The sequence below is a fragment of the Betta splendens genome, chromosome 13 (assembly GCF_900634795.4).
Source record: "Betta splendens chromosome 13, fBetSpl5.4, whole genome shotgun sequence".
Classification (NCBI taxonomy): domain Eukaryota; kingdom Metazoa; phylum Chordata; class Actinopteri; order Anabantiformes; family Osphronemidae; genus Betta; species Betta splendens.
In genome coordinates, this window is record NC_040893.2 from 731,159 (window position 1) to 743,786 (window position 12,628).

The 12,628-nt window shown below is 39.9% G+C and overlaps 1 protein-coding gene across 16 annotated transcripts in view; it reads left to right on the forward strand.

The window, feature by feature from the left end:
- The window catches only part of fat3a (FAT atypical cadherin 3a), a 188,189-nt gene that overhangs the window by 138,480 nt on the left and 37,081 nt on the right, over window positions 1-12,628 (forward strand). For all 16 annotated transcript variants that reach the window (XR_005898501.2, XR_003787993.3, XM_029171579.3 and 13 more), the window contains 4 exons: window positions 2,876-3,013; window positions 5,682-5,825; window positions 6,031-6,228; window positions 6,308-7,109. Coding sequence is in view for 14 of the 16 variants with exons in the window: in XM_029171579.3 (XP_029027412.1) it covers window positions 2,876-3,013; window positions 5,682-5,825; window positions 6,031-6,228; window positions 6,308-7,109 (1,282 nt within the window). In the remaining 2 variants the exon portion in view is untranslated. The remainder of the gene's footprint in view (window positions 1-2,875; window positions 3,014-5,681; window positions 5,826-6,030; window positions 6,229-6,307; window positions 7,110-12,628) is intronic.

Genomic DNA, 12,628 nt, shown 5'->3' on the forward strand with positions numbered 1-12,628 from the left:
AAGAATATCAATAGTGTGAGAGCTGTTCAGCTCTCCCACTAAATAAAGGCCGAAGCTCTCACACTAACAAGAGTGTGGAACTAACTAACTAGGAAAAACATTTAAAACGCACAGTGAATGCTTCCATGCTGAATGTATTGCTCAATTGCTGAAAGTAGCTGAAACATTTAAAACATATCTGAAAGTAGCTAAAGCACATAAAGTATAGATGAATGTATCTGAATAGAACTGTGTGTTGTTTAAACAGAGCTGAATATTTCAAAAGAAGCTGAAGCAGTTGAATTATGATTAAGGAAAGTTCAAAGAGAAGGATTGCTGAATTTGATGAAATATAGATGGATGTATCAAAATAGGTAACTAAAGTCCAAGAGCTAAAAAAATAGTTGAATGTTGTGGAAACATTTATACAGCTGACAGTAGCTGCAGAGGAAGTACAGGTAGCTGAATTTTAAATTTGGAAAAGTTGGAGCATTTCAGTATAATACAATATCATATAGTCCCATTACCTAATCATAATTAATCAGTCAAAAGCACAAAATGTGCTATTTACTGTAAAGATTCGGATTGGTGGTTTCACTTTGTAAAGGATATAGAGGAAGTGTGTGCCTAATTACCAAACTGTAAAATAGTCATATAAAAAAGTCATAATAAACCACTTGAAAGCAGAAATATTGTTATATAAAGTTAAAGATCTGAATTTGTGCTTTTATTTCGAAAAGTGTGTGTGGTTAATTGCTAAAGTGTAAAACGGTGAATGACTAGTCATAGATGACCCTTTTATAATATAGCTGAAAGTTGCTGATATATTAAATATGTAACTCAATTTATCTGAAGGAAATCAATGTAGTTATACTAAGAACTGAATGCATAAACCTGCCTCCAAAAAGATATTAAAACCAGATCTCCTACTCCCGAGGCAAGAACCTATACTATTGAGCCACAGGATATTAGTGGTGGATGAAAAAAAAGCTGAAGCAGTTGAAAGATTTTGATTTTGACTTATGCATTATCTCTGAAAGGATTTGGAGGATGTGTGTGCTTATCTGGTAAAGTTAAAACAGTGCCTATCTATTTAAAAGCAGAAAACATGCTAATAAGCAATTAGATTGCTTATATTGTGAAAAGATTTTGAGGGAGGGAGTGTGGGTTTTTATTATACTGTGTATAGCTGATCAGATCTGCAGAGAAAAAGTCGCAGAGCTGAATGTGCATAAATAAACAGTTTGATTTCAATAAAAATTATAAAATCTTTCGCACATGACTACAGTCCTGTAAATCTTTCTTCTGAATTTTGTTGAAATACTTGTTCTAGTTAGGTTTTAAACCAGGATCTCTTGCATCAGAGTCATGCCAATCAGCCAGTATCTAGTAAGTATCTACTTGAAGCACTGCTCAGAGTAGCAATATACAAAATACTGGAAAAACTGATGTTTTTTTAATCTATAACGTAGCGTAGAACATTGGTAATACATTAGGCATATAAGTCAATTTATCTGTGAAATACATATATTTATATTAAATGTGATTGCACAAACATGACTCAGATGTGAATTGAACCCAGATCCCCCAATCCAGAGTCAAAAAATAAGCCATTGAGCTACAGGATATAATAGCTGAAAGACGACGTAGCTAAAGAGCTTCCTCCAGATGGAAAGAATGTTTATTGACTTTAAGACATTTATTTCATTAAACGAAGACTTGAATGTTGCAACAGTCACAAAGGTGTAAACCTAAAACAAGTGTGAATATTTTACAGAACCAGGCGTCAAGCACTGCAATAGTCACTCCTTCTCACACCAGTTTCTGTTACGGTGCCAGAAAAACTTACTATTAATACTACAATACAACTATGGCTAAATATCCCTATATAAGAAAGATTAGGTAGTTTAAAAAAGCTGAATGTGTACACCTGCTCTGAACAGGAATGGACAGTGTAAACACTGTGGACACTGAGCAGTAGAGAGTTTGAGCAGCAGAGTTTGACCTGTCAATTAAAGTGTTAATGTGGATTCAGTGACCGTGAATTTTGATCCACGCGGCGGGTGACGGCTATGCGCTTCCTTAAAGGGTTGTGGCGATAAACTTGGCTTGCGACACACCCCTAAAACATGTGGGCGAGAGCTTAAAACCCCGGTTTTCAGACGGGCTGTGTGGGCGCTCTACAGAGCTTTTTGGCATAAAAAGTTACAGACAACTTATTGAGACAAGGTCCAATTCTTTAGCATTATTTAGCGTTAAAAAAAGCGTGTGCTTTTAAACCTTTAAATTGAAAATGATCATACAAAAATCATTGATTTTTTATGATCGTAAAAAATCAAATTAATTAGTTGTAATTAATCAGTTGAAACATTACTGAAACTAGCTGATGAGTTGAATCTATAGCTGTTTGGATCGGCAAAGCCAAAGGTGCAGAGCTGAATGTGCCAAAAAAGCAAAAGCAATTAGATTTAATTTTAAAAATTTAGCATTTTGTTCATGTGTATGTATATTGTGTTCTTGTTTTTTGTGTGCTGCTCCCTGAGGGAGAAGAGTGTGCGTGTGAGTGATCCTTAGGGCTCGGTGATATATTAGATGTGTGAAAAATAAATAGGATTTGCAGTCTGCTGAGCAAGCGTCCAACAAGGGACAGTCTCTTCCTGTCTCTTCATATGCACAGAAATATATGGCGTTGTGCGGTATACAAGACACTGATATTATGACTTATAGATTAGCATATAGCATATTTATCCTGCTGTAAGCTTTGAATCAAGTAAAACAGAAAAACAGCCTGAGCCTGATAATAATTGCATGTGTGTGTGTGTGTGTGTGTGTGTGTGTGTGTGTGTGTGTGTGTGTGTGTGTGTGTGTGTGTGTGTGTGTGTGTGTGTTTTTGCAGCTGGTAGCTGACGATGTGGACAGTCAGCTCAATGGAGCCATCCTCTACTCCATCATCAGTGGAGACAGAGACAACCAGTTTTTCATTGACCCACTCAGTGGGTTCATCAAGGTCAACAAGCAACTGGACCGGGAGACGGTGGGACACACACACACACACACACACACACACACACACACACACACACACACACACACACACACACACACACACACACACACATTGAATTTACAGTATTTGTCTGGACCATAAAGTGAAACCATCTTGTTTACTGCCTCATGCCTCCATGTTTCTAAAGGTGTCTATTGATGATTTCCAGATCAGCAGCTAGTGTTAGGCGTATCTGTGATGTTACTGGACACTGGGTTATTAGGGAATGACTCCCTGGCCAGATAAATTGTTTATATTTCAGCAGGAAACAATCACACAAACACAAAAAGCTCTGAATCATTTGCAGCAAGAAGAATGAGGAAAGCATGAACCCAACCTCTGGCCGCCCCCCACCAGCCCCACCCCTCCTTAATCTTCTTCTCTGCAGTGCTTAAAACTTCAAAAATGTTCAAATTCGTATCATAAAGTATTCATGAGTGCGTTCGATGAGCTGTCTGAGCGAGCTCTCTATGCAGGGAGATGTGGCGGGATCAAAGCTTTGGCAGATGAGAGTGTGTTTGGGGTTATTTTGTGTGTGTGTGTGTGTGTGTGTGTGTGTGTGTGTGTGTGTGTGTGTGTGTGTGTTTACATATGTTCCCTCCTTCATTTGCACACAGGCTGTTCTGTGCCTCCCTCCTCATGCTAAAGCAAGTCACGGTTGTTTACTACTGAGGTTTATTTTACCGTATGTCTTCAGCAGCAGAACGTTGTTGTTGGTCCTGCTCGTCATTTCTCCTCCGCCTGCTTCATTAGCTCTTTATTATAAGACAATGTGGAGAAACAGAAATATCCCCTGCAGAGCAGGTTTAGAGCAGAGTGAGTAGTGTGTGAACATGAACACTCTCTACTCCTTCGACTGTTCTATAAACTGAAGCATCAAGCAAGCAGAGTTGACTGACAAATATATGAACTACATAAACCCAGTTATACCAAATAATTATACAATATATGTTGTATCACAGATTAGTACGCAGAAAATCTCTGTTGACCATTCCTGATAAATATTTTCTTTGTTTGATCGTTACAAAAAGAAAAAAATATGAAAATATTAAATAATGGAAATAATGCCTTAAATTTAAAGTCTAACATGACAAAGGAAAACCTTCCTAATTAAATATATAATTTCATGTGTCATTTTTTACCTATGAGCCTAGAAGCATTTGACTTTTTGTTGTTAAACTTAATTATGGGAGATAATTTTTGTATGTTTTATTTTTTTCTACTGCTCAAACAAAAAAGGGATTATGTACTAGTGATGTGTCATTCGTGAACGATTCGTTCAATATGAACTAATCTTTTATATGACTCTGGAGGAACGAGTCCTCTCAGTGAGCGACTCGTTCAGTTTCATGAAGTACCTTCTCTCGCCCCATGGCAGCAGCTGTTTAAGCTCTGTCAGCCTACATCCCTACCCTCAAACAGCGCTGGTCTCAGATCAGAGACGCGAACTCAATCACCTCAAACAGTGCCCGCAAACCCCGCCCACATCTGATCTGGAAACTTTTGTTTTTAGCCTGGACGTAACTTCGGCTAGCTAGTATAGTTAGCCAACTAATTCTCCACCGGCGCCATGGAAATATTCTTTTTAAACCTACTTGACTCCCCATTAATGGTGTTTACGACAGAACGGCAGTTTGAAGCGGAGCCTCAGCCCGCACACCTGCCGTTACAGCCCGTTCAATCTCCCCCAACGGGAGGGAGTCGGAGCTGGCGGCCATGATGGCTTCGACTTCAGGCTTCTCTCCAGTATTTTCGTGCAACCGATCCAGAGTCAGATGTGGGCGGAGCTATACGTACTGTTGGCGTGTTTGAGTCCGCGTCACTGATCTAGGATAATAGGGGGTGGAGTCTACTTAAATATTCAGTTCGATTATTTAACATTTACATTTAACATTTAACATTTACATTTAGATTTAACATTTACATTTAGACTTTTGCACATTTAACTAAATGTGAGAAAACATGTTGTGTCATTTAGTTAAATGTTAGAAAACTAGTTATAGGTGCTCCTTTTACATTTGGCACCCCATAAGCAGGACAGGAAACAGAAATTATTCGTTCACGACTAACTCGACTGAGCGTCCTTACTCAATGAGTCGTTCTTTTGTGACACGTGACAGCCGAACCGCGCAGGCTCTGTAGCGAGCAGCAGGCGCTCCAGTTTGTTCCTGATTTGCTCCTACGGATCTTCACGGATCACTGGTTTGTTCGTTCTTATATCACGTGACCGCTGCCAAGCGACTGTCGCGCTGTTAAACAATAATGGCAGGGAAGATGCAGGATATAAGTCAATGTAATGTGGTGCGTGTTTGCTAGGTTTTCCCATGGTTTGAATTGCTTGTGGCATTTTGTGATTATAATTTGTCCGCTGAAGCAAACCATGTTGTCTTTAGTATAACGTTTTTGAGAACCTGACCGAGTCAGTTGAAAGAACAGAACTTCATCTTTATTACGTACCTACAAGCAACCTCAGCAATTGCAGATGCTGCCAAAGCAAAGCGTGTACTACTATTGTGCAGCAACTGCAGAACATTGTCACTGCACGTGGTTTCATGTCTTACTGCTTCTGACTAATGCTGGTCCCGGTCTGTACTTTGAAATCACAGAGCAGCCCCTGACTGCACATGAACTTGACTGGACTGGTCTGTCTTCACAGCTTCCCAGCTACACTCTGGCCATCAGGGCTCTCGACAGTGGAATCCCACCCATGTCCTCGACTGTAATGGTCAACATAGACATCTCTGACATCAATGACAACCCACCTGCCTTCTCCCCAGCCAACCTTACCACTGTCATACAGGTAAATACAGTGAATTCCAGTTTGACAGACAAAGGTTGGCCACTGTTTCACTTCATTTAATTACTGTAGGCATGGAGAGTTTTTTTACAATCCCAGAGATTGACTGACATTGATTTCTGTCAGCTGATTGATGATCACCGCTTCATCATATCATCTTCCTGAAACAAACATTTTAACAATTGTCATCATATTCATCATTCTCAAGGAAAATAAGCCAGTAGGCACCAGCATCCTGCAGTTGTCCGTCGTGGATCAGGACTCGTCCCACAATGGGCCACCGTTTGACTTCCGCATCCTCTCAGGAAATGAAGGTGGAGAGTTTGTGCTGGAGAAAGATGGAACACTGGTGGCCAATCACGTATTCAAGAGGGATCTGGCTACTGAATACGTTGTTCAGATACAGGTAGTTAACTACCCTATTTATCTCGATGCTCCAGGTATGTGATAAACTTTCGGACTAATACCCCCTCTCTCTTGCGCAGGTCATAGATTCGGGGAAGCCTCGTCTTTCCTCCTCCTCCACGCTGACGGTCCGGGTGATTGAGGAGAGCCTTCATCGGCCTGTGGCATTACCCCTGGAAGTTCACATCGTCACGATGGAGGATGAGTTTCCTGGTGGTGTGATTGGCCAGCTACACGCCACTGACGCTGACCCATATGATGCCTTGACATTTGGCCATTCTCCACCGGCCCAGCGCAGTCTTTTTAAGATCAGTCCTCGTGACGGGAAGATCATTGCCCTGGGGGGGCTGGATGCAGGCTGGTACTCACTCAATGCTAGTGTTAGCGATGGCCGCTTTGCTGTTCCTGTGCCTGTGAGTGTACACGTTGAGCAGGCAACGCCAGAGATGCTGCATGAGGCCGTGACGGTGCGCTTTGAGAGCGTGGCGCCACACAATTTTGTGGCTTTGCACCTGAAGAATGTGTTAAAGGTTCTGCAGCGAGCCTCAGAATCACAGCAGCAGGACACATTACACCTCCTAAGTCTGCAGCCGGTTGGTGGGACTCAACAGCTGGACATGCTTGTCGCTGTGGAAACAGCAGGGGGTGGGTACTATAAGGCGGCCTACCTCACCCAGAAACTCAGTGCGTCACGACGGCAGCTGGAGGAGGTGCTAAGAGTGTCTGCCATCTTAGACAAGAACTGTTCGGGACTGGAGTGTCGTGGAGCACAGTGTGAACAAAGCATCATCCTGGACTCCCACAGCCTGGCTACGTATAGCACCCCTCGGGTCAGCTTCGTCTCGCCTCGCTTCCACAGAACCTCTCGCTGCACATGCAACGGTAAGTTACACGATGCAATGATGTTGTTAGGATGTAGTCTAAGGATACCCTAAAACAACTTCCTATTCGTATGTTAAACAGGTTCTTCTTTAGTATACTATTTTAGATAATAGTTGGTGTTTTATGTCATTTTTACTTTACCCTGCAAAACTTGTTAGGATTTGCTATCCGAAATGGCAGATTTTGTCTGTGAAAAACTATGGCATCCAAGGCAGGGCCAATAGCCAGATACTTTAATAAGTACAGTTCTTTAACTAATGAAAGCAGAATAGTATAACTAATCAGGAAACCAAAAACACTCCTGAACACAAAATAATCCAGGAGAACGAAACTCCAGAAGGAAACAGGTAGAGCAAAAAAGAAAACCAGGCAAACAGAACAGAGTTAGCAATATAAGGCTAACCAAAGAGACACAAAGCAAGTCTTATGTGCAAAGCAACGCATTTCTAACAAAACAGAGCAAAGTATAAAGGAAAACAAAACAAGCTTCAGCAAGAGCTAACCTGGTGATACATGGGCATACCTGCTCATGCATGTCATTGTCACTGTCAATGACCCAGCACTGACTGAAGGGCTAGAGAGTGGTGGCAGAGGAAATATTGCAATGTTGTGATATTGTCCTGATTGCAGAGAGTTCACTGAGGGATAGAGAGGGAGTTGGTATGGTCCAGAGCAGGGCCGAGGCATGTGAGGGAGAGAGAAGTCCTGACAAAGCTGTAGACCACAGCTGCTTAGAGCAGAGTGTCTTTATGCCCATATTTCAGCCTGCACAGTGTTTTCGTATGTACTGTCAGTAGTGTGCCCAATACAGAGCTTAAATACTTCAGTGACTTAATGAGCTATGTATTATGTAGAAATACAAAGACAGCTCCTTGTCCCTCTATCTGTCGGTCAGTGTTGAAAAATCTAGGTTTGATCTGAATATAAGTCTGAGCACTGAAGTACTGTGACCCTACAGAATCATTGTTCTTACCTCACGACCACATTTATCTTTGGTGTGCTTTGGAGGAAACCCATATTAAAGTGTTAATCAAACAGGTGAGAACTCGGCCTTTCTTGATCATCATTTCCCTAATCTCCAGGTTTTTTTGTCAATTAGTGGGAGAGCTGGCAACACCTCCCACACTACTGTTATTTTATTACATTTAGGTATAGTGTGTCTTCCTGTATTTTCAGCAGTTCTTTCAATTTCAATTTCAGCAAATCTTTTTCAACTTTCAACTCAATTTGAAATTCAACTCCTTCAGTTTCTTCTGCAAACATTCTGTTCTGTTTAAACAAGTTATTCTCTTCAAATACATTAATCTGTGCTAATTATGCTTCAGATATTTTCAGTTATGTTTTAAATGTTTCAGCTATTTTCAGCAATTTTTCAGCAATGCATTCAGCATGGAAGCCTTCACTATGCATTTTCTCTTGGAAATGGATGCTCTTGAATGGATTTCTCTTGGATGCTTTTTCTAGTCTTCTTATTTCGCCCCGTTTTTTGGTTGGTTTCATCGTCTCAACGCTTCATCGTAGCATCATCATTTAACTTCCTAAACGTGTATCATCTGTAGGGGATGGGGACTATTACTTTCTTAACTTTTCCATTAGTGTGTATTGCGTGAGCTAGAGTGCGTGATATCACAGCTAGAGTGCAAGGCCTCGTTATTTTAAGACTAAACTTTTGTCTTTAACTCGTCACTACAGCAAGACTTTTTACTCTATCAGTGTAATTTGTTCACTAAATCGTAGTCATACTTGTCTTCTTTCTCATCATGTGTCTGGCTATACCCTCAGACCTATACTTTAGTCGCCATCGACCTCAGAGAGATCCTGAATTTCCCTCATTGTCAGGTTCTGGTTCTGTTCTCGGTTTTATTTTGTAGGACTCTGTTCATCAGCCTTATATTCATGTTTTGGGGTTTCCATTTCCTGTTTTATTTTGGTAGTCTCCCGGTTTCTGTTTTGTTCTAGCTTCACTTCCGGTTTACATCACGTCACAGCTGTCCCTGCTTCACCCGATCATTGTACACACCGGCAGTTCATCAGTAATCACTCACCTTGCATTTAAGCACCCCTTCTCACACCAGTACTCTGCCAGATCGTTGTTTACTGATTCCTGACCCTCACGTTCTCGCAGCTCCTTACCGACCCTGTAAGTCTTTTTCCCGTATTGACACCTGCCGGTTATCAGACCCGAGAAACTATTTGCCCTGTGTGCTGGAAGACTGTTAACCTGTGTATGACCTGGACTGCCTTGTGACTTCGTTTCTGGAATAAACCCACCTTTTTCACCATCTGCATCGTGTCCTGGCGCTGTGCATTTGGGTCCTCATCCGAGCGCCTCCCGTGACACTCATAAACCCACACATGCTTCCCCTAAGTCCTTTCAAAATTAAAGCACCAGTGCAATTTATTAGCTCTTTAACTGCACTGTTTTTCCCTTAAATGATTACTTATGACCATTTAAAAACAAATTGACAGTTACGTAATTACCCCCCCGCATTTCCTCTAAGTCCTTTCAAAGTAAAAGCACCAATGCAATTTATTACTTTAAATGTCAAGATTTTCTGAACTTTTCTGGTTCTAACTAAATGATTACCAATCGTTAATGAGACTATTTTACAGTTTATTAAATAACCACACACACTTATGGTGCTTTTATTCTGCTTTAATATGGCTCTTTTTCCTTTTGAAAGATAAATTATGAGCATTTAAGGACTATTTCATTGTTTGGTAATCACACACACACAACCTCTCAATCCTTTCAAAACAAAAGCACCAATGTAATTTATTACCTTAAATGGCAAGTTTTTGGTTCTGACTGGGTAATTATGACTAGTTATTAAACTTTTACACAATTAAGCACTAACTACAAATAGTTCCACAAATGTTTTCGAATTAAAAAGCTACTCAGCTTTTTCATGACTGTAAACAATGCACCTTGGTCAACTTTTTAATCTTTGACATAATTTTACATTGGTCAACTTTTGAACCATTATCATCTTTTTAATCTTGTCATCGATTGTCTTTGGTCATCTTTTTAATCATCATCTTTTTAATTGCTGTCATTGTTTCAATCTTTGTCAACGTTTTGTCATTTTCATCATTTTGACGTAGTCAACTTTGTGACGTCAGCAGCTTAATCAGCGTTTGGCATTGTTTCGGCAGCAGATCAGCTCTCTCACGTAATTTCTGAGAAATTACTTTTTCTAGTCATTACTTTTGCTTCTCCATACGTTTTTCTGCACTTAACTACTAATCCTTTCAGCTATAGAAACCATTCCAATATCAAAATGTTCAGCTTTTTAAGGAGTTTTTGAGTGTGCTTAGCGTTTCAAATCCTTTTCAGCTTTGTCTACTTACAGCTTTAACTACTTCAACACACTTGGAGCTACAGACACTTTTTAAACTACAAAACAATCTTCAAATATTCAACTACAGTATTAATGTATTGTTCAGCTTTTTAATATCTTTAACAGATTCTGAGTTATAGCAGTTTAAGTATAGGGTGGTTTTTGAGGAATTTTCAGCTTTTCCATTTGTTGGGTCTGATTGAGTGGGTAATGTCACAGCTAGAGTATAAGGAGACGCTTTCTTACGCAAGAACTTTTCTCTTTAACTTGTCACTACAACCACAGTTTTCACTCTATCAACGTATTTTCTTCACTCCTTTGTAGTCATCTAGTCTTCTTACCAATGATGTGCCTGGCTAAGCCATAAAAAATATACTTTAGTCTGTATCTGCCTGAAAGCGAACACAGTTCCAGAAATCCTCCCATTCACTTCAATGGAGAATATTCTCTGACTTCTGGGTAAAAATCACAGAGGGACAGGCATTTTTAAATCGTGACTGTGGCCACAATTTTCACCTCGCAAGCATAAAACTCACACCAGTTGCTCATTGAAGCCTTGGATTCATAAAGTAAAGTTATTTTTGTGACAACCTTTATGGTTTTGGTGTAACAAGCCTGTTAAACTGGGGTGGAAATTAGCCTCACTCCAGTTCTTTGTGCTGATCAGTGGAGGTTCCTGCCTGTTTCATGACAACGGCCCAGCAGCAGAAGATAAGGGATTGAGCTCAGTAGCACTTTGATTTACAAGTCAAACTCCTAATGCTCAGTGTCCACAGCAGCTCTATGCATATTATTGATGAGTTAATTGCACTGTTGATTCCCCATAAGAGTAGGTGTAGACATTAAGCTTTTTTAAACTACCTGGTCTTTCATATCATTGATGGGGTGTTTTTAAGGAATTATTTCAACATTACAGCATTCAACAATATATGCAAATTTATAGCATAATGCATTGTGGGTGATGCACCAGAACAGAAACTGGTGTTAATAGGAGTGATCATTGCAATTATTGCATTAGACTCTTCATGTTGACATAAGAGACTAATCTTTATGTTTATTTACAATATCTTAAAGTATGTCAATATTATCAAAATTTTATTTAAATTATTTTTTAATCACAAAATGCTCTTCAGCTTTGTCCTTTTGCTTATACAATAGAAAAATAATTGATGCATGATATATTTGTTAAAATATTCATTTTCTGCATTTTTTACATTGTAGCAACATTCAGGACTGAAACAGTCTTTCTGGACTGATTGGAACAGGAGTTAAGTTAGGTCAATTAACTGACTGTCCTGTTAATTCCTATGATTAACTATAGGTAAAAATATATTTGTCTCATTCAACTACAGGATTCAAGATTAACTTGCTACTGTGATACCGATGCGTACCTACGCACATGCGTCAGAACATGATGCATTCACAGACTCTCTGTATAAGTAAGTGCTTGATATTTCTGTAAACATTACATCACTCCTTTTTTTTAACCATAAGGACAAAAATTTAAACATTGTACTTGACGATCGTCAACAATAGTCAGTATCTGCTACAACTCAAATAAACACATGCTGTGACTAATTGAATTTCCTGTCACCTACGGACATCATGAACAAAATATGCTTAAGGCACTGTAACATCCTATTCCTAAATCAAAACATTGCGATTACTACCGAGTAACCAGAACAGTACCGGAAGTGTTTTTAGTGCAATACAAACATCAGTAAAAACATAACTTCTAAATTTTCTTAATGCCTAACATGAAGATTAGTACATGTAGAACGGATTTTTTTCACCTGCCACTTTTAGTTTACACCAACATAGTCATTCAGATAAGCCGGACGTCTTCTGTCCCGCCTATGAGGATAACGTGGTGCTGGAACGGTACTGTCTTCATCCTCACTGTCAGAACTCCAAGTGGCACTTTGAGCATTAGCAGTTATCTTTTTGTAGAAGGAGTTTCTTGTGATAGAATGTCTGTCATTTTAGGTGGTTACCATAAAGCGGTTGATGTGGGTCACATTGTGCGGATCACAGCTGTAGGAAGTTGTCAGCTTGTTGAGTTTTTGCTGTCGGTACAACACGTTGTCTCCAACAGAGAGCGATCCTGGCTTAGCGTGATGGCGTGCATCAGCGTTTTGTTTCATCTTAGCTTTTGCTTGTGTAGCGGATTCAAATTAT